Source organism: Pleuronectes platessa, chromosome 16 (genome assembly GCF_947347685.1).
Source record: "Pleuronectes platessa chromosome 16, fPlePla1.1, whole genome shotgun sequence".
Taxonomy (NCBI): Eukaryota; Metazoa; Chordata; class Actinopteri; order Pleuronectiformes; family Pleuronectidae; genus Pleuronectes; species Pleuronectes platessa.
In genome coordinates, this window is record NC_070641.1 from 16,797,933 (window position 1) to 16,816,184 (window position 18,252).

Sequence of the window (18,252 nt, forward strand, 5' to 3'; positions counted from 1 at the left end):
TCATTTTAACTTTACCCGGACGTCATTTGACATGATTTCACCTCGACTGGCATAAACTGATCTGGCTGATGACACAGGTCGTTTAGCTCTAAGAATTAAACATCCATCAAATCTCCGGTTCTGAATTAGTGGCCCAAGCCACCACAATGGCGCAAATGAGACGAGACATCCTGAAACCTCTGGGCGAGAATGACTCTCATATCTTATATCTGTCATTTTCATAAAGGTCTTTGATCCAAGTGTGTATTAAATCTTGGTCATGGCAGCTCAAAGACGCATGTTCACACATATTTACACGCACCTCCCTCAGCCCCCACTTCTTTGATGTCATATGAAAAGACTTTGGTTTAAGGTGTTATCGCGTACATTTCGTCAGTGCAGGCCATCAACACCAGAGGCCAGTTGAACGCACTTTTTCGTTAATAGTGTTGTTGTCAGTATCAGCATTCATGGGCTGTCATAACCATCACACACACACACAGACACACATATTGCTGCTGGCCTTAATCTGTCAGCAGGCTCACATTTAAAAGACATCAAACACTGGACAGTGCGGGGCCGGTGGTAAGGCCCCTCTTTTAATAATTAAAGACAGACAAGGCCCCAGAGAATCAAAAGAGCCCTCTGTCATTTAAAATTAGCTGCTGTTCTGCTCTGAGTTTGGTCTGACCTACACACACCTAGGATAGGATGTTCAAAGTGGACTTCTCAGCTGAGTTATTACACCAGTGTTGCCTTAACCTTCAAAGTCAAGGTTATATTGTCTCTTGCGCTGTTGACTTGTTTTAGTTATTTATAGACATTTTCAGATATCTGTCAGAAAAACCAAGTTAATTATTACCAATTAATCAAATGCGAATACTTGGTTTGTACAGTCATTGGCACTACATGCTCATCTGTCTAAGGGTTCTGCTTTGCTACTCACTATGGGGGGGGGTATTACTAATAAAAGTTCATACCCAGGGCGGAATGTGAAAAGTTTGCTCAGGTCACATGTGTTGCGTGCAAGCCAAGACAAATACACATCGATGATTCATGCTCATTCAAATACACAACACTGGATCTAGTTTAATAACAGTGAAATGAAGAATGCGCTCCCTCCCATCAATACCTGGTTTGATTTCTATCCAACGCAGATCAAAGATTTTACACGGGGCCTAGAGATATGTCAGATGTTATTTTTGGACGGAAGCGATGCACTGGGCAGAGCAGACAGAATGACTGAGTAGATGTTTTTAAAGAAGAGACAAGCGGGTATCTACCTCTTTATTGTGGCAGCATAACATTGACTATGGTCCATGCACTTCCAAATCCAAATGGCTGTTAATGATGATGTTATTAATATTGTGCAGTGGGCAAATATGCACTAGCAGCAATAACGCTTTCATTTGCATTGCTGATTGTTTCACTCGTAGTTTTTATCAGACTTGCACACTAGAATAGCCTTGATACAAATAGCTAATCATATCATTCTGTTTAGTTGTAACAGCTTTGCAAACAATCCTGTCTATGCACAGTCAGTATTGATGATCTTGAGTGAACTAAACTTAAAGGGGCCTTTGGTTTTTTAGCTTTTTCCTCAAGTCTTCCGTCTCCATTTCTCGTGGCCTCTGCCAGATGTTTTTCCTCCACTTACAGTTCTTCCTCTAAAACTTATTTTACGCAACTTGCACTCATACACACACGCCTCAGGAGATGAGTGTTGCAGGCAGCCGCTGGCCTTAGTTCTGACACGTTAACTGTAAAAGGTCATCATTCACTCTGCATGAATCTTTTTTGTTATAACATGTTCTTTTTTCATCTTCAAACACTTAATCACTTCTAAAACTTTGAAGGAGAACAGAGCTTACAGTGTGGCTTATGTAGTCTGCCTTTCACACCTTGTAATTCTTCTTCCAAAATACCTCATTAAGGCTCATAATTTGCTCCCAGTGAGCGTGTCCAGGTGTACCCAGTCCCGCGTCGGTATGGAGAGGTGCTTCTTCTCATCTCCTGCCAGAAACCTAAGTGTCAGCACGCGTCCCAGCACAACACAGGCCCCTTGTTCCTTCCCTCTGCACCCTACGCTGTTAACACAGAGACCAAAACTCTCTCTCACCGGCCTCGCTAAGCACTGCTCTCATACTTTTTCAACTGCACCGCGGCCTCCTCCTCTCCTGTCATTTCACCCTCTGTCGTCGCCGGACTCTGTCATCATCCAGATCTACTAGCATTCTCCATCTTTAATCAGCGCCCCGTCATCGCCTTTATCAGCCTGCCCACACTGCATTCCATGTTTCCATATGTGCACACACACTCACTCTTGCTGAGGGACAGTATGCAGAGAGGGGACATTTCATAAAGGCGGTGCCGGAAGAAGCTCTCTGTATCCTTTGGACTTTTGGCATTCAGAATAAACACTGAAATGAGAATGATTAGTGTAAAGTAAAGTGCTTAAATTTCAATTAATTTGTGCCACTTAATACATATAATCAATTCACATTATATAAATGTACACATGTACCTAATATGCAGAGGTGTTTTCTTGTATATTACCATCCATACAGTGTAACATCCGTAGTGTGAGTGGTCTTGTTGGTTTGTCGTTTCCCATCTCTCCCCCTGATTGTCTGTTTTCTCACCTCTATCAATAGACTCTATTGAATAGAGGCACAAAAATATCTTTCTGTTGAAAAACATTTGCATAGCCAACATTTTTGTAAAACTTGTATTTGTCCATATTTACTTTGACATTACTGCCACGTTGCTGCTTTATACATCACATCACCACCAACAGCTCTCAATTTTGGGAATTGTGTTAATCCGAAACAGATTTCTGTCTGACTCGACTATGGGACCACGCAGTCGTCTGACATGACATTTTCTCAGCTTAGTGGCTTCAGTGGTTCAAGCTGGATGGTTCATTGGTTTCCGTGTATCCGTGTGATCCAGAAACAGGCGGTGCGTGAGCTGGAGCTGCGGGTGAAACAGCAGTCTGTGGAGGTGGAAAAGGGCAACACGCTGCGTCAGAAGGTGTCACAGGAGAAGGCCCAGTTGGAGATCCACATTGCATCCATCAGCGCTGAACTTCAGGAGGCCAACAGACGGTCTGGAGCTGTTTGACATGTGAAATTGAGAGAGAGAAAGGGGTCAAGAAATGTAGAGGGGAGAAGAGGATACACCTGCTTTTACTTATATGACACCTATCAAGCTAATTTAAAAGAAAGAAAGCTAATAACAATCTGCCAAGTATAGATACAGGGTAACAATCCTTAAATTTAAAATTGCTGTTTGAGAACATGTAACTAATGCAATTAGAAAGTTAAGTGACTAATGATTTAACTGTGACGCGGGAACAGGAGTAAGTTAGTGTGTGTGTGTGTGTGTGTATTAATAATACAACCACGCAGTCTGAATAAAGTTCTTCACTTACCACAGGACCATGATGCTGCAGAAGGAGAAGGTGCAGCAGAGCAAGCAGCACGAGCAGAGCGACCAGAAGCTCCAAGCCAAACACGAGACTGACATGAGCCACATGTTTCAGGAACATGCTCTGTCTGCCGCTAAGGTCCACATCAGCACAACACCTCAAATCCTCCTCCCTGACCTGATCAATCTACTGTTATTGAGGGCAAATTTACTGATTAACATTTTTTCCTAACCAGTTTCCTCCCTGTTTTCTTCATCCAGGCGTCGGAGGTCATAGAAGACTTGGAGAATACTGTGGCTCAGCTCAAACAGCACCTGCAGGACAATGAACATCGAAGACACCAGCAAGTCAGAGTATGATCTGAGTGACTTGTTAACTATATCCCAAAAAAATTTCAACAATGTTCAAACCCAGAGAAATCCCCCATTGTGTGAAAAGTAACAGGAGTTATTTGGGTCGCCTTTTAATTGCGTCAGAATCTCTTTCCCCATGGATTTGCCTGTGATTGCTATAACCTCCGGGGCAATCGACCTATGATAAAGGAAAAACACACTCCGTGCCAGTTAGCCATTTTGCTAGTCTGCGGTTTTTAACCGTCCACTTTATGTATCATTGACTCGTAGAGGATCATTTTGTCGGTGTTGGCCGCTTTACACAAATTAAACTTTAAAGGGGACATATTATGCCCATTTTACCACAGTTGATATGGTTTCTTGGGGTCTTAATGAAATGTCTGTAACATATTTTGGTCAAAATACCACAAGGATCATTTAAAACAGCACCATTTTACCCTGTCTAAAACAGCCCTCCTCAGATTGTTTTGAGTGCCCCGCCCCCCTCACCACCGGTGAGCCTGGCTGTTAGAGCCCCAGCTCCCCAGCAAGTTGAGTCAACGTTTAGATTTGTCCCGGGGGTCCCTTGTTTATGCGGCCACTTAAATGTCTGACGGGTAGCAGCAGTGAGCTAACGCTAGCCGGGCTTCACCGGCCCAGTTAGCTTGCGAGCTAACGCTAGCTGGGGAGCCGGGCTCCCCTAGCCTGGGGGAGCCCCTTGGGAGCTAGGGCTGCTCCCCGGCTAGCGTTAGCTTGCGAGCTAACCGGGCCGCTGGAGCCCGGCTAGTGTTAGCTCGCTCGTCCAAGGCCATGTAGCGAGACTCCCTACATTGGCATGGTGTGACTATGACGTTTATTTCGGTCGTAATCCCATTCGACGCACTCTAGCGTATCGTTTCTGACATAGAGGAACCACAACAAATCTCGTTTTTGGGACGGTAGACATGCCAGATACCCAAATTAACGTGTAGAAGCACTACAAAAGTGGAATTTTCATAATATGTCCCCTTTAATACATGACATCATCTGTAAACAGGATTTTTTTACCTGAGTTACATCAGGTAGATTTTCATTAACAGGAGTGGTGTACTGGTTTTGTTATTGTTTCGATTGAGAGACCCCTAGTGGCTGAAGTTACATATTCTACGTTTAAATCTGTGTTGGGGCACATTTGATGTTTGCATGTACAACTTATCTATGCACAAAAAGCATGTGTCTCTTCTGCCGTCACCATGGTAATACCAGCTATGAATATGACTAAGGTTAGAATGGGATTGTCTCTGTGAAGTGTGTGTGTAGCTTAGTATTTAACACAATATATTGTTCATGTCACAGTATCACTCGTTCATTACCATATTGCTTGCTCTTCCCTCCAGGATCAAGAGATAAAGTTTCAGCAAGAAAAAGATGAGCTGCAGATCAACTGTGAGAAAAAGGTAGTTTTCAACTTGCTCCCTCTGATCAACTGAGCTCCACAGCTTCTGTCATTAGATCAAAAAGCCCTGGACAAAGTGATTACGGTCAAGTGGAGATCAAAGCATGGAGTCACATGTTCCTTTTGGTTCCCCATACTTTTAGATTTTATGTCTGGTCTCGTAAAATCAGAGCTATGATTAAGATCTACATGTAAGGCCGGATGAAGGAGCTTGGATACTTTTTACTTTTTGCAACAAGTCGTCATTCAAAAAAACTTGAGAACAAGAGTCGTAAGTAAATCCAAACAAAGTCGTTGTTACTTGGTAATCATCTAAAATGGACCTTCTACTGTCAGAAGCCTGCACTGTCAGTGTACCTAGTCCTATGCTTAAATTACACCCAGTTCTTTTTTGAGAGGCCCTCTTCAAAGCCATAGTTCATAGTCATAAACCAAAGAGTATGGAGACCATTGTTAAAGATCTGAGCTGGACCAGACCAGGCCAGACTTCTTGGATGAAGAGCAGATTTAAAGACCATGCTGCACCTGGGTCATCTTCAAAGTGCCACAATAACGATGTGTGTGTTGGTGGTGGGCTGGCATAGCTAAAGACCGGGCCCCTCTGACTGATGCACCTGCAAGAACTTAACAGGCCTCTGTCCACTTTATATTTCATGGTCAGAGAGAATTTTTATTAATTCCTCCTCTCTAAAAGAAACTGTGGCTTTGTCGTGTTTTCCTCAGCAGACTGTTTTTTATTCTGTCCTTTCATCTTACTTCCACATTTCCGTTTTTTTTTTCTTCAAGGTGACATGAGATTAAATAAAAAATGAAATACAGAGAAGTCAGTGGTTCAGTTTCCTTTTCGTTTCCCCTGGAAAGAATTCTCTTTCCACTCCGCAGTAGTGTTAAATGAAATATGTGGAGGGGGCCACAGTATGGTATCTGGACATAAGACGGGCCCATATGGCTGCCATACATCCAGAGTGAGAGGCCCTTTCTGCGCAGGCAGATAGTCTCAGGTGGTACATTTTGATGGGGTGATAGAGAGAAGAGACGAGACCAGATGCACAAGGTCACAGGCAGGAGAGTTTTGTTGAGTGATGCTTGATGGTGTCTGCCGTTGCACTCACTTACACCTCTCCCTGCCTCTCTCTCTTTCTCTCTCCCTCTTCTTCTTTTACTCCCCCCCTCTCTCAACCTCTCAGGTTTTAGCAGTCCACAGTGAGGCGGAGAAAGAGAAATCAGAGGCTAAGAGGAAGATAGCCAAACTAGAGGATTCACTCAGGTAAGGTGGTGAGGGCCAAGTCTAAAGTGTTGTTTGTTGCATGATGGAGCAGACTGGAAGACTGTCAGGGAAGCTGCATGCATTTGTGTGTTCATGTGTGCTGTGTGTACTTTTTGTAACCTCTTACAACCCAGGACCTTCTCCAGTATAAACACTGAGTTTTTCAGCACCAGTGGACGTCATGGGGAACAAAGCCCATTCTGAATGAGAGACAACATCATTTCTGAGTCCTGTTTTAGGTTAATGGTCAGAAGTGAATTGTGGTTAGTTTAAGGTTAGTTATGAAGTGGAAGTATTTGTGTTTTTTTGGCTAGGCTGTCCAAAATTAATGGAAGTCAATGAAAAGTCCTGATAAGGATAGCTGCAAAAACGTGTGTGATTGTGTGTGTGAGAGAAAAGGCAGTGCACAAACTTGATCAAAGTCTCATAGCATCATCAACACACAAACACAGTGCCCAGGGTTGTTTGACAGGTCTGTTGGCACATTAGTGTCTGTACAGACATTTACCCCCTTTTGGTCATGACATTTCCATCGTATATAATATATCTGAAGCATGATATTTATTATACAATTATTACTTTCAGACATTTTAGCCTTAACTTAGTGGCTTCAAACTGTATTGGAGAGTTTTTTATATCTACTGACTTGAGCCTTTGATCATAAGAGAGGTGTGTATGAATTCTGATTTAAGGTGGAGTTTGGCTTTTCAAGCCATCCCTTGCTCACACCCTTTGATCTTTTTTGTTACTCACAGATTGAGTAGAGAGGCTGGAAACTGATGAGAAGTTTTACTGATCAGAACTTCACATGTAGCAGGCATTTGTGTTGTTTGTTTGAGAAGAGCAATCAAACCTAATACTACTAATTAAATCAAACCGTCCAAACCATAATAAATGTGGAAATCAGCATTTTTGTTTACAGCACATCAACGACCTCATATCGCCAATTCTAATGGCTATTTGTACATTTTCAAGATATTTTAGAAGCTGGCAGGAAAAGTTTCCCCAAAAAGTCACCTGCTACTGACTCAGACATTTGCATTCTCCCATATAGACCCTCTGGAAAATTCCAGGTAAACGTCCCAACTTCAGTACACGTACATCTGAAAGCAGCTTTAACGTGAGACATGATAATGAAAGTAATGCGGTATAAGTATAATATAAGAGTCATTCAGTCAGTGCATTCCATTTGGTAATTAATCCCATACAGACCTGCCTTACTTGGTCACAAATAGATGACACTTTTCCTGATGAAATGAGTTTGTTCTGCACAAATGAACACATTCTGCAACCTCATTTCCAGTTCTGGTCATGCATGGCCAAGGCTAGTCACAGTGCCATCCTGAGAGATTTTCAATTGTTTATCACAATATATTAGCAACCGAGATGCTGTGGATTTCAAATAATGATTTGCGCATCAATTGCCCAAGGCAATGTGTGTCTTTATAGGCATCAGAAAGAAAGGATAAATCCTTTTTTTGGTGTGTGTTTGTGAGGAAGAATTTGTGTTAAGCTTTAGAGGATAGTTACTATTGCTGTTCCATTTAGTTTCTGTCAGTGTGAAAGAACATGAAAACAAGTTTTGCGTAAGGATCGCAAAGGGACATTGACGGTTGTGCCTGCTTATTGTTTGTCATTGTCAGCTCTACAACAGAGGACGAGCTAAAGCACAGCAGACAGATCCAGTGGCGCATGAATTATCCTTGTTAGTAGTATCAGTAACGAGCCAGTCGTTCCCTCACTTAGTATAAAACACTGAGAAACGGCAAGTGGCCCATTGGACTCTTAGCTAATTAAGTACTCAGGCTTCATACACACAAAAACACACGCACAGACACACACACACACACTAAGCAGTCTGATGTCTGCTACCTGCCTGCTGCCGTGGCAACGCTGACGGCCTTTAAAGGTGATCCAGGAGAACTTCAAAGAAGGCAAAGCAAGTCAAAGGAAGACCGTGTGTGTGTGTGTGTGTGTGTGTGTGTGTGTGTGTGTGTGTGTGTGTGTGTGTGTGTGTGTGTGTGTGTGTGTGTGTGTGTGTGTGTGTGTGTGTGTGTGTGTGTGTGTGTGTGTGTGTGTGTGTGTGTGTGTGTGTAGAATCTATTATAAATTTTAATTGAATCTTAGTAGATTTGCTCAATGTGCTTTCATGTGCCAGACACTGCATTACGTACCTTTTCTTATGATATGTATTTTGTGTGTGCATATTGTTACATAACAATTATATCAAGTTTATCAACACAAACATCATTAACAATTCAGTCAATGCATCAAAAAGTACCTACACACTTTGCATTTTATGTCCTCTGTGTAAGAGAGTGACAACAACAGACAATAGCTGTTCATAGGCTGTGTATATACAGTAGCTGTTATCCACACCCCATTCTTTCCATGGTTTACACCCACTCTTTCTTTTCCTGTATAAAAACAACATCACCCCGTCCTGCCCGTAGACTGTATGGTCCTGCCGTGCAAATAGGCAACGCTGTGCCAATTTCAGTTCCAGGGCTTTGTTACTATAGCAACAACAACAGAAAGCACTACAAAGCTGTGCCGAGAACAAGTTTCTCTCCTCGTCTTTCATCCCATCGTGCCTCAGATCATTACAGGGCATTAGCATAGAGATGGAGCGATGCACTACAGAGGGGGAAAAAGATGGAGGGAGCTCATTTGAAAACAGCTTGCCTGCTTTTGCAACAATGACCTCCAAATCACGATTTACGAAACATCAGAAAAGCCGCCTGAGTGGTTAAAGTAGGGGGGAAAGGAAAACAACTTAATTTCTACATTACAGTGTTTCTCTCTCGGTGAAAAGGCTGTTTTCCATACCGATTCCTCCTCCTCCTCCTCCCTGCCACTTGGCGCCCGGCTGGCTTTATAAAAACATGTGCCTGGTTAGGTGTGGTGCCGTGCTGAAGAAAACTCTCACTGCGTCTCGGCAGCAACTTCTCCTCAGTTTGATAGTTTCCAGTGAGGAGTGGCAGAAGCAGCCTCTACTGTAGGCAGCTGGAGGGAAAGTGCGCTCGTCTTCATGAGTGGCTACTGGCTGTGAGAGTGCCTGTCCAAACCAGTGCACACACTCACCACACTCACTGTCACGGTGTGTAGAATTTACACCCACTCTCTCACTAAGTCTCTTCATCCTTAGCTTCTTTTTTTTACTCCTATTTCCTCATGCTTTCTCACAGCACACCATCAAGCTATCGTTAAAGAGACCTTGAGAAGTAAGAACTGAGTATTTTGGCCAATTATTAACAGTGTGTGTCTGTGTCTGTCATTGTGTGTCTCTCTTAGTGTGTGTCCACGTAAACCCAAATGCTTGAATGTGATAGACTCCCTCTACTCTTAAAGGTGTAGGAATTATCGATATGTCCTTTTTATGTTATCTCATGCGTGTGCAGAACTGCGTACTCGACATCTGTGTGGGTCTTTGAAGTGGTCTTATCTTTCTCAGCATTCCTGTCTCATGACAGGAGAGATGGAGGGAAGCAGGGGTGGTGGTCCAGAGAGAGGAACACAGAGGTATAGCTGAGTCCGGGCTACACAGCCTGCAGCCCCAGTAAGTGCTGAGGTGCAGGAGCAGGTGGATGTATGGATCCTGAATATTGAAAAGATTCAGCGGGGCTCAATATCTACTCCCGTGGCAACTGCACTGAAAGGAGAGGATGGAGATGGGTTAATCACCAATCCAATCCCACAGACCTGGCAAATGGAAAACAGTAAAGAGCTCTTAAACTGGGTCCTCTCGGAGTTAACGGACAATTACAGTCTCAGATACTCTCGGATTTTCAGAGACGATCCTAATACGAGATATACGTTTTTATATTATTAAATGTATTTAAATTCTAGCCCCAAAACAAGCATCTGAAAAAATCAACAAGAAAAGCCTGTGTTATTGCAATTGAGTGTAATGCTTTGAAGTCAGTCTACCCAGTGTTTCTTTTGTCAAATATTGAATTATACTGAAAGATAATGAAGCCGATAATGAGTTTGTGCTCTGAAAAAAGTATTCTTGACATTTAGTCATTCAGATATAATTTGTCGTATCTGCTTGTTGCAGTTTCTATTCCTCAAAATTAGTCTCATTTGATATTTTGACATTTTCATATCGTGCTGTAATGATGTTAAATGTCTCGCCGTACCAACATGATTGTCACACATAACAAAATTTGACATTTCCACAGTAAGCTAGCTTACTTACAAACATCAGCGTCAGTATTGATTTATCCAAGAGCCGGCTGCGTCACTCTGAAACAGCTCAATCCGGATAGATTGTCTTTAGGGCTTTCACTGTTTAATTAAAAACCTTCCAGCTTAATTTGCCATTGTATAATATTGTATAATGTTTTGGATATGTAAATACAGTATGTTTACTTTAGGGACTCGTGCCTAGTTGATTTAGCATTTTATGCTGTAGTCTGCATAATTCATAAAGCCAAATAGCATTTAAATGCACAGCAAAAGCAAGAACCCCCCCCCCCCCCCGCTTGTGATGTGATGAGTGAGATCTGTTCTCCACTAGAAAAGATATAACTCACTCTGCTGGATCAAGACTGAAGCTGTAGCTTAAGTTGTGTTTTTAAAAAGAAGAGATAAAATCACGGTGCACTGTGTCTGAATTATACTGAAGCAGTTGTGTAGGAATATTAAATGACTTTAATTTTTCTGCATTGCAACTAACTGAACTGCAGAGCCATTTGGAGTAGAGAGACAGCGTGTGTGTGTCTCTTTTTGTTCTGTCTCACCCACATGTTTATCCACCCACATAGTGGTACTGTCAGCCCGGACTGCACCAGATTCCTCTTCATCCTTCCCTCTCCTTAGGGTGTGTAGTTGGCTTTGAGGTAGGACACTAACTAGTGCGAGGGAAAATCACAGCTTCTATCCTCGCTGTTGTTTGGAGTGTGAACGTATCATCGGAGACACTTTGTAAAGATAATTTGAAATGTCATCTGTCCCATTTACAAATGCTTGAGCAAGGCACTAAGCCCTCTGCCGTGTCACAAGTTGAACTCCCAATGGAAAAGGTATAAGTACAAAAGAAAAAAAGTAAGACAAATCACAGGAACGGTTGTAAAGATAAAGTTTGATTTAAGAATCCACAATCAGGAAGTGCTAATTTATTTTTAAAGAAGCTGGTGGCCATAGCTGAGGAAGAAACAGTTCCTAGCAAGTGGCCGGATGACTGTGGCGTCCCGATGCTGCGTTCGGTGATGATAATAATGAAGCCTCGTTCTCCGTGCATGTGGCTGTGTTGCTTCATATCGTGTTGTGAAATGCTGTTTCATAAACAGACCACATTTGTAGGCAATTTTAAAGCCATCTAACTCAATGATTCTCTGTTTTCTCCTCTTCTCTTTTCAACTCCTCCTCTCTCTGTCTTTAATATTTTCTTGCCCTTGTGCTGTCTCTTTTTTGTGTTCACTTATTTGTGGTCTGTCTCTTATTCTGTGTCTGTTTCTGTCTCTTTTTTTCCTCTCCCTCTCTCTTTCTCTGGGGATGAGGATGAAAACCAAGCCCATTTTATTTTTTTCTTCAGAGGGCGCTGAATATTTCAGTTTTGCATTTTCTCTCTTTTTATGTGCTCCCTCTCTTTTTTCCAGGCCCCTTTGATGTGTCTGTGGATTCGTTATCATTCCGTTTGGATGAGCTCACAGACACAGATGCGCGGGCACTCGCATGCACTTGCGCACACACCACGTGTGCACACACACTCTCACTCTTTCTTTTTATACTGGAGACCAGAGGCGTACAGAGGCAAGCGTGCATTCTAGTGTGTTTGTCAGTCTTTTCCCTGCGCTGCTCCACCCACATTGCTGCCCATACAATTCTCAAATACTCTGCTTACATGAAAAGAAAATTTGCATAAGTAATTAAGAGTTGTTTACGTGTGCATTGACTTTAATGTGCGTTCACTGCATGTGAATGTTTATATACATGAAGCTCTGGGTCTATATCCAGCATGTGGCGCACACAGGCAGCACGTGGCATTGTGGTCAGGATAGTCCGGAAAACACCGGCATCCCTGCACCACTCCTGTCTGCCAGGGCGGCTGGATGGCGGAAGCTCCCTCACCCTCTCTCACACAAACTCTCCTCTCTCCTTTCCTCCCTCTCTACCTCCCCTTTAAACAACTGCTTAGCATTGAGGGATGAGAGGACTTCCTCTTTAGAGAAGGCACATCTTTAATTTGAACCTCCTCTCCTTCCACTTTTCTGACCAGAGATCCATTTAAAGCCAACCGGCCGCCCTGGCGCTGGCACCCCTCTCCTTCCTTTCCCTCTCTGTTTCTCCCTGCCAGGCCTCCCTGACTCTTTTTTCTCTGTCCTCTCATCTCGCCCTCATCGCTCTGTTATTGATGGTGACACACTGTCTACCGCTGCAGTGACCACACGCATTCAGAAACACACACACAGAATTATTCTCCCAGGAATCACTGAAGTTGCCATGTGTTTACCTGCTGTCCTCAGCTTTAGAGCATGATATGTTTCAGGCTGTCACATTCTTGAAGTTAGCTGCAGTGAGATTTTCAGTGTATCCTCAGAGGTATAGGCCCAGCAGCCACCTCCAACTCAGTCATAGTGCATTCTTTGAGTGGAGTTGTCAGTCACACACAGAGTTTGAGGCTGTGGCTCACGAACAAAGGGCTGTATACTCGCACGTGCGCACACCCATACACACGCGCGCATTCTGTCGTCTCTCAAGCACGACACGCACCTACTTCATTTCTGTCCTGCTTTGGAAGTTTCCAAAACTTGCTATTTCTGTGACATCCTCCTTTCCATCTTCCTCTCTCTCTCTCTCTCTCTCTCTCCGTCTTTAACCATCTTAACCTCTCCACATACCCTTTGTGTCTGTCTGCGCCTGGAAGGCAGTAATGCAACCAGACTGATTAATAATTACAGAGTACACAAAATTGGGAGAGGGAGAAAAAAAACAATTTCTTTGTCGTTTGATGTGCAACATGAGAGAGACCAAAATTACAAAGAGACTGAACACTATAAAGAGGAGAGAAAGCTTGTACATTCCTCTTTCAATCCTCAGCTTCTGTTCTTTGCTTTTTTATTGCCTTCCTTTGCTGTTGTTTTTTTTCATCTCTTCTGTCTCTCTGTTTTTTTCATTCTGTGTTTTGTCCTTATAAACACTGAAAGTTGCTTCCTTGACTACTAATCATTAAAAAATTTAAAAGTGAACTTTGAATACGTGTGTGTGTGGGCAGGCATTGACACAATTTTACAGTTTTCTTAAGAGGTGTGTGTTTCTGCAAGTATGTGCACAAAGTTGCATGTTCATAGTGCTATACCATCTACTTACACACTTGGTAGCTCTGCTTTGTCAAACACAAATACAGTGCCTTGCATAAGTATTCACCCCCCTTGGACTTTTTCCCATTATGTACTGTTACTAACTGGAATTCAAATAGACTTAAATAAACTTTTTCCCGTTTGATCAACAAAACATGCATAGTACTTTGGAGGTGCAAAATAAATTTTATTGTGACACAAACAATAATGAGAACAAAAAAGTTGACATCTGTTGGGTGCATAAGTATTCACCCCCCTGTGTCAATACTTGGTAGAACCCCCTTTCGCTGCAATTACAGCTGCAAGTCTTTTGGGGTATGTCTCTACCAGCTTTGCACATTTAGAGATGGAAAGGTTTGTCCATTCTTCTTGGTAAAAAAGATGAAGCTCAGTCAGATTGGATGGAGACCGTCTGTGAACCGCAATCTTCAAGTCTTGCCATAGATTCTCTATTGGATTGAGGTCTGGGCTTTGACTGGGCCATTTTAAGACATTAACATTCTTTAATCCAAACCATTCCTTTGTAGCTCTGGCTGTATGTTTAGGGTCATTGTCCTGCTGGAAGATGAACCTCCGCCCCAGTCTCAAGTCTTTTGCAGACTGCATCAGATTTTCTTCAAGGATTTCCCTGTATTTGGCTCCATCCATCTTTCCCTCTATTCTGACCAGTTTCCCTGTACCTGCTGAAGAGAAGCATCCCCACAGCATGATGCTACCACCACCATGTTTCACTGTTGGGATGGTGTGCTCAGGGTGATGGGCAGTGTTGGGTTTTCGCCACACATAGCGTTTTGCATTGAGGCCAAAAAGTTCAATTTTGGTCTCATCTGACCAGAGCACCTTCTTCCACATGTTTGCTGTGTCTCCCACATGGCTTCTGGCAAACTCCAAACGGGATTTTTTATGGATCCCTTTCAACAATGGCTTTCTTCTTGCCACTCTTCCATAAAGGCCAGATTTGTGGAGTAGACGACTAATAGTTGTCCTGTGGACAGATTCTCCCACCTCAGCTGTGGATCTCTGCAACTCCTCCAGAGTAACCATGGGCCTCCTGGTTGCTTCTCTGATTAATTTTCTCCTTGTCCGACTCTTCAGTTTGGGTGGACGGCCTCCTCTTGGTAGGTTTGCGGTTGTGCCATATTCTTTCCATTTTCTTATGATGGATTTTATGGTGCTCAGAGAGATGTTCAAAGCTCTGGATATTTTTTTATAACCTAACCCTGCTTCATATTTCTCCACAACTTTATCCCTGACCTGTTTGGTGAGCTCCTTGGTCTTCATGATGCTGTTTGTTCAGTAATGATCTCCAACAAACTCTGAGTCCGTCACAGAACCGGTGTATTTATACTGAGATTAAATTGCAGACAGGTGGACCCTATTTACTAATTATGTGACTTGCAAATGTGACTTGTGAATGCAATTGGTCGCACCAGATCTTTGTTAGGGGTTTCACAGTAAAGGGGGTGAATACATATGCACTCAACACTTTTCAGATTTTTATTTGTAAATAATTGTGAAATCCATGTAATATTTCCCCCCACTTCCAAATGATGCACTATTTTGTGTTGGTCCATTACATAAACTCACGATGAAATAAATTTTAATCTGTGGTTATACCATGACAAAACGTAGAAAAGTCTAAAGGGGGTGAATACTTATGCAAGGCACTGTAAATGTCAGCTACCCATTGAGTACCTGCTGTAAATTAGTACCTGTACTTCTAATTACTTTAAAATCTTACTTATTGGACCAAAATACAATTGTTGGAGTATCAATTGCAGGAGCAGGATAAAAGACAAAGTGACACACAAACACACAGTACTGTATACAACACACTGTCAAATCTAAACTATAAAACCGTGCACAGCAAGTTAATCTCTGTGCAGCATTGTTATCCTTGTTCATTATTTAGCAGGCCGCTCTTGAATGGTTTCAATAGCTGCTGCTGTGAACTTCAAGCTATGCAGCAGTCGTGTCTTTGCCGACTAGAAAAGAGCTGCATATTGTTTTTGAAGTTTAGAGTTCAACTAATGTGAAAATTTCATCAGTTCCATGTTTTCACCATCCTTAAAATTCTCACCATGTAGCATCAACGGATGGCAGGGCCAGGGGTGCCACAGCTCATCGTGTTCACTTTATTTGAAAGGATTTTTGTAAGACTGTGTGATTAAGTATAAAATAAAACTTTTTTGTACTTTGTCTGAAAAACATGCATTTTAATCTATAAACCCCAGTTGTAGTATTTCCCAGTTAGGCATTTTAACATATTAGTGGTATAAAGATGTTCATTGTATTTGAGTAAACATTTTTTAGATGATTAGAATTTAATGTGGTGTGGTCTTTGTATATTTACCCAGACCACAGTAAGGTTCTATGTGATGGTGTACATATATAAAATATGCATGAATTGGTAAGTAAGAATCAAAGAATCACATACAGTTAACAGTGCTATGCATTTTTTGGGCCAGATTTCGGCAGCATGTTCCCGTCAGGAATGGTCGTTTTATGGATTTAGGATTTTCTCTGAACTTCTTGCACTCCAAGCCCAGTATGAGGATCATATGAAAAACACTTGGAGCAGATAGAGCACGTATGTTGTAAGCACATGCCAACATGATTGTTTGCAGTATATGTCCAGCTCATAAACAAATCATTTAATTTTACTCTAACCATCCACCACGCCAATACACAGACTTCTGTTCCCACACAGCCTGGTGGGGTTGGGCTTGACTGCGGCTCGGTGTTGCTGTATGTGATGTTACGGCTGGGGCCTCCTGGCTTGGCTCTGACAGCCCTCAATGTGAGGCTACCCCCATTCAGTGTGTCTGTCAATCCGCTCTGCTCGCAACTCTGTGACCTGACACATGCCAGCGATACCTGCAGCACGCCTGCATGGAAGACACACACACATAAATAAAGTTGATAGTGTGTGAAGTGAGCTACTAAAAATTACTTTCCTACATTCTCTACAATATATAATAAAAAGCAAGTGACAGTATAATAAAATGGTCCTTTAAAATCTGCAAAGATTTCATTCAACATGTGAAAAGATTTAGTTGTGTGCTATGGATTTAAATGGGTTTATATCCCTGGAGTAATAACCAAAAGTCATTTTGTGCTCGCAAGAAAGAACAGGCCGATGCTTTTTCTTTCCAACATTTATATTTCTACATCCATCTATTATTCTCATCTCTTACTTTTCTCCCTTCTTGAAATCACTTTATAACTACTGTTTTGAAAAGTTCTATAAAAGTTCCTTTCTTGAATTATTTCTGGAATCCTGGTCTGCAATTGCGTTTCTATGGCGTTGTTCGTATATTCATCTGTGTGCGTGTGTGCTTTGTTTGAAGGGAGATGGAGAGCCAGTTGAACCGAGCCAGGGAGAGCCAAAGGCAGCAGATCCAGCAGGCGGACACGGCTCTGGAGCAGTTGAAGAAACAGGTGGAGCTCAGCTCTGAGAAGGCCTACGCTGACATGAAGCTCCAGGTCTGAATATACACTTGCAGCACACACATATGTTGCCTGCATATACATACGCATATGTGTGTTCATAAAAAGCACGTTCACATTGAATGCACGGTGCAAGCTAGTTACCTCTAAGCTGTATCCACGCACACCTGTTTTCTGTTATGTGAAAACATTCCTTACATCCAGTCAGTCTCTCATGTTCACATGCTGCACATCAGTCTGATGCATTTTCCCTGTTTTCTGTTATGTGCCAAATATAGCTGCATTTGCTCAGACAAACATTTTTAACCTAACCCCCTTTCATGTTTACTTTACTCAAAACAGAGTGAGCTGTTTGACAGGCACTAACCAAGACAATACAGGCACACATACACATACACATATGCGCACATTCTGCAATTGCAGAGACGCAGCCCGACCACAGATGCAATAGGGCGCCACTCTGGCTGTGCTGGAATTCCTTCCTATGTCCTCCTTTCTCCGTCACGCTCTTTCTCCTTCATTGCTGCTGTGTAGGGAGCCCTACATCCGATCATGGGTCTTTTTCTGGACCTTTTAACTGCTCCTATAGTGAAAAAAATCTATATGGGAGAGCCAAGAACATAATTATCCCCAGGCCATATTCACTCATTTAGTCATTCCAAACGAATGAAATGATTCATAATCATGCTCATTACTTGGGTGCATTCATTTCTCCGCTATCACAGTTTGACCTCACTTCCTTTTTTCGGTACGGCATTGGATGTAGAGCAGGTCACAGGCATTAAGCAGCCAGACTAATTAGTACACCAGACCAGCCTCATGATGAGCGCTCCACACCGTGTGGGCTGCTGCCTTTTTGGAGATTTCTTCGATCGATATGGACTCAGCTGTAAACTTCTGATGCTGTCTTACAAGTCAGTTTGGCTATGGGCGTTTTTGTCAAGCATTTTATGGCTATACTGTGTGTGTGTGTGTGTGTGTGTGCGTGCGCGTGTGTGTGTTGTATTGACAAGGCAGCAGAGAGTGTGGTCCTTAATGTTTTACAGCGATGTATG

The 18,252-nt window shown here is 42.5% G+C and overlaps 1 protein-coding gene and 1 long non-coding RNA gene across 5 annotated transcripts in view; one reads left to right on the plus strand and one right to left on the minus strand.

Moving 5' to 3' along the window:
* Positions 1 to 18,252, plus strand: part of cep112 (centrosomal protein 112) — a 126,388-nt gene that overhangs the window by 53,932 nt on the left and 54,204 nt on the right. For all 4 annotated transcript variants that reach the window (XM_053443026.1, XM_053443027.1, XM_053443025.1 and 1 more), the window contains exons 13-18: positions 2,932 to 3,086; positions 3,418 to 3,547; positions 3,670 to 3,762; positions 5,118 to 5,177; positions 6,364 to 6,443; positions 17,098 to 17,233. In XM_053443026.1, coding sequence (XP_053299001.1) covers positions 2,932 to 3,086; positions 3,418 to 3,547; positions 3,670 to 3,762; positions 5,118 to 5,177; positions 6,364 to 6,443; positions 17,098 to 17,233 — 654 coding nt within the window. The remainder of the gene's footprint in view (positions 1 to 2,931; positions 3,087 to 3,417; positions 3,548 to 3,669; positions 3,763 to 5,117; positions 5,178 to 6,363; positions 6,444 to 17,097; positions 17,234 to 18,252) is intronic.
* On the minus strand, positions 2,884 to 9,429 carry LOC128458255 (uncharacterized). Its single transcript, XR_008342006.1, has 3 exons — positions 9,273 to 9,429; positions 3,413 to 3,723; positions 2,884 to 3,094 (listed from the first exon to the last, which is right to left on the minus strand). It is a non-coding gene; the product is annotated as an uncharacterized LOC128458255 (long non-coding RNA).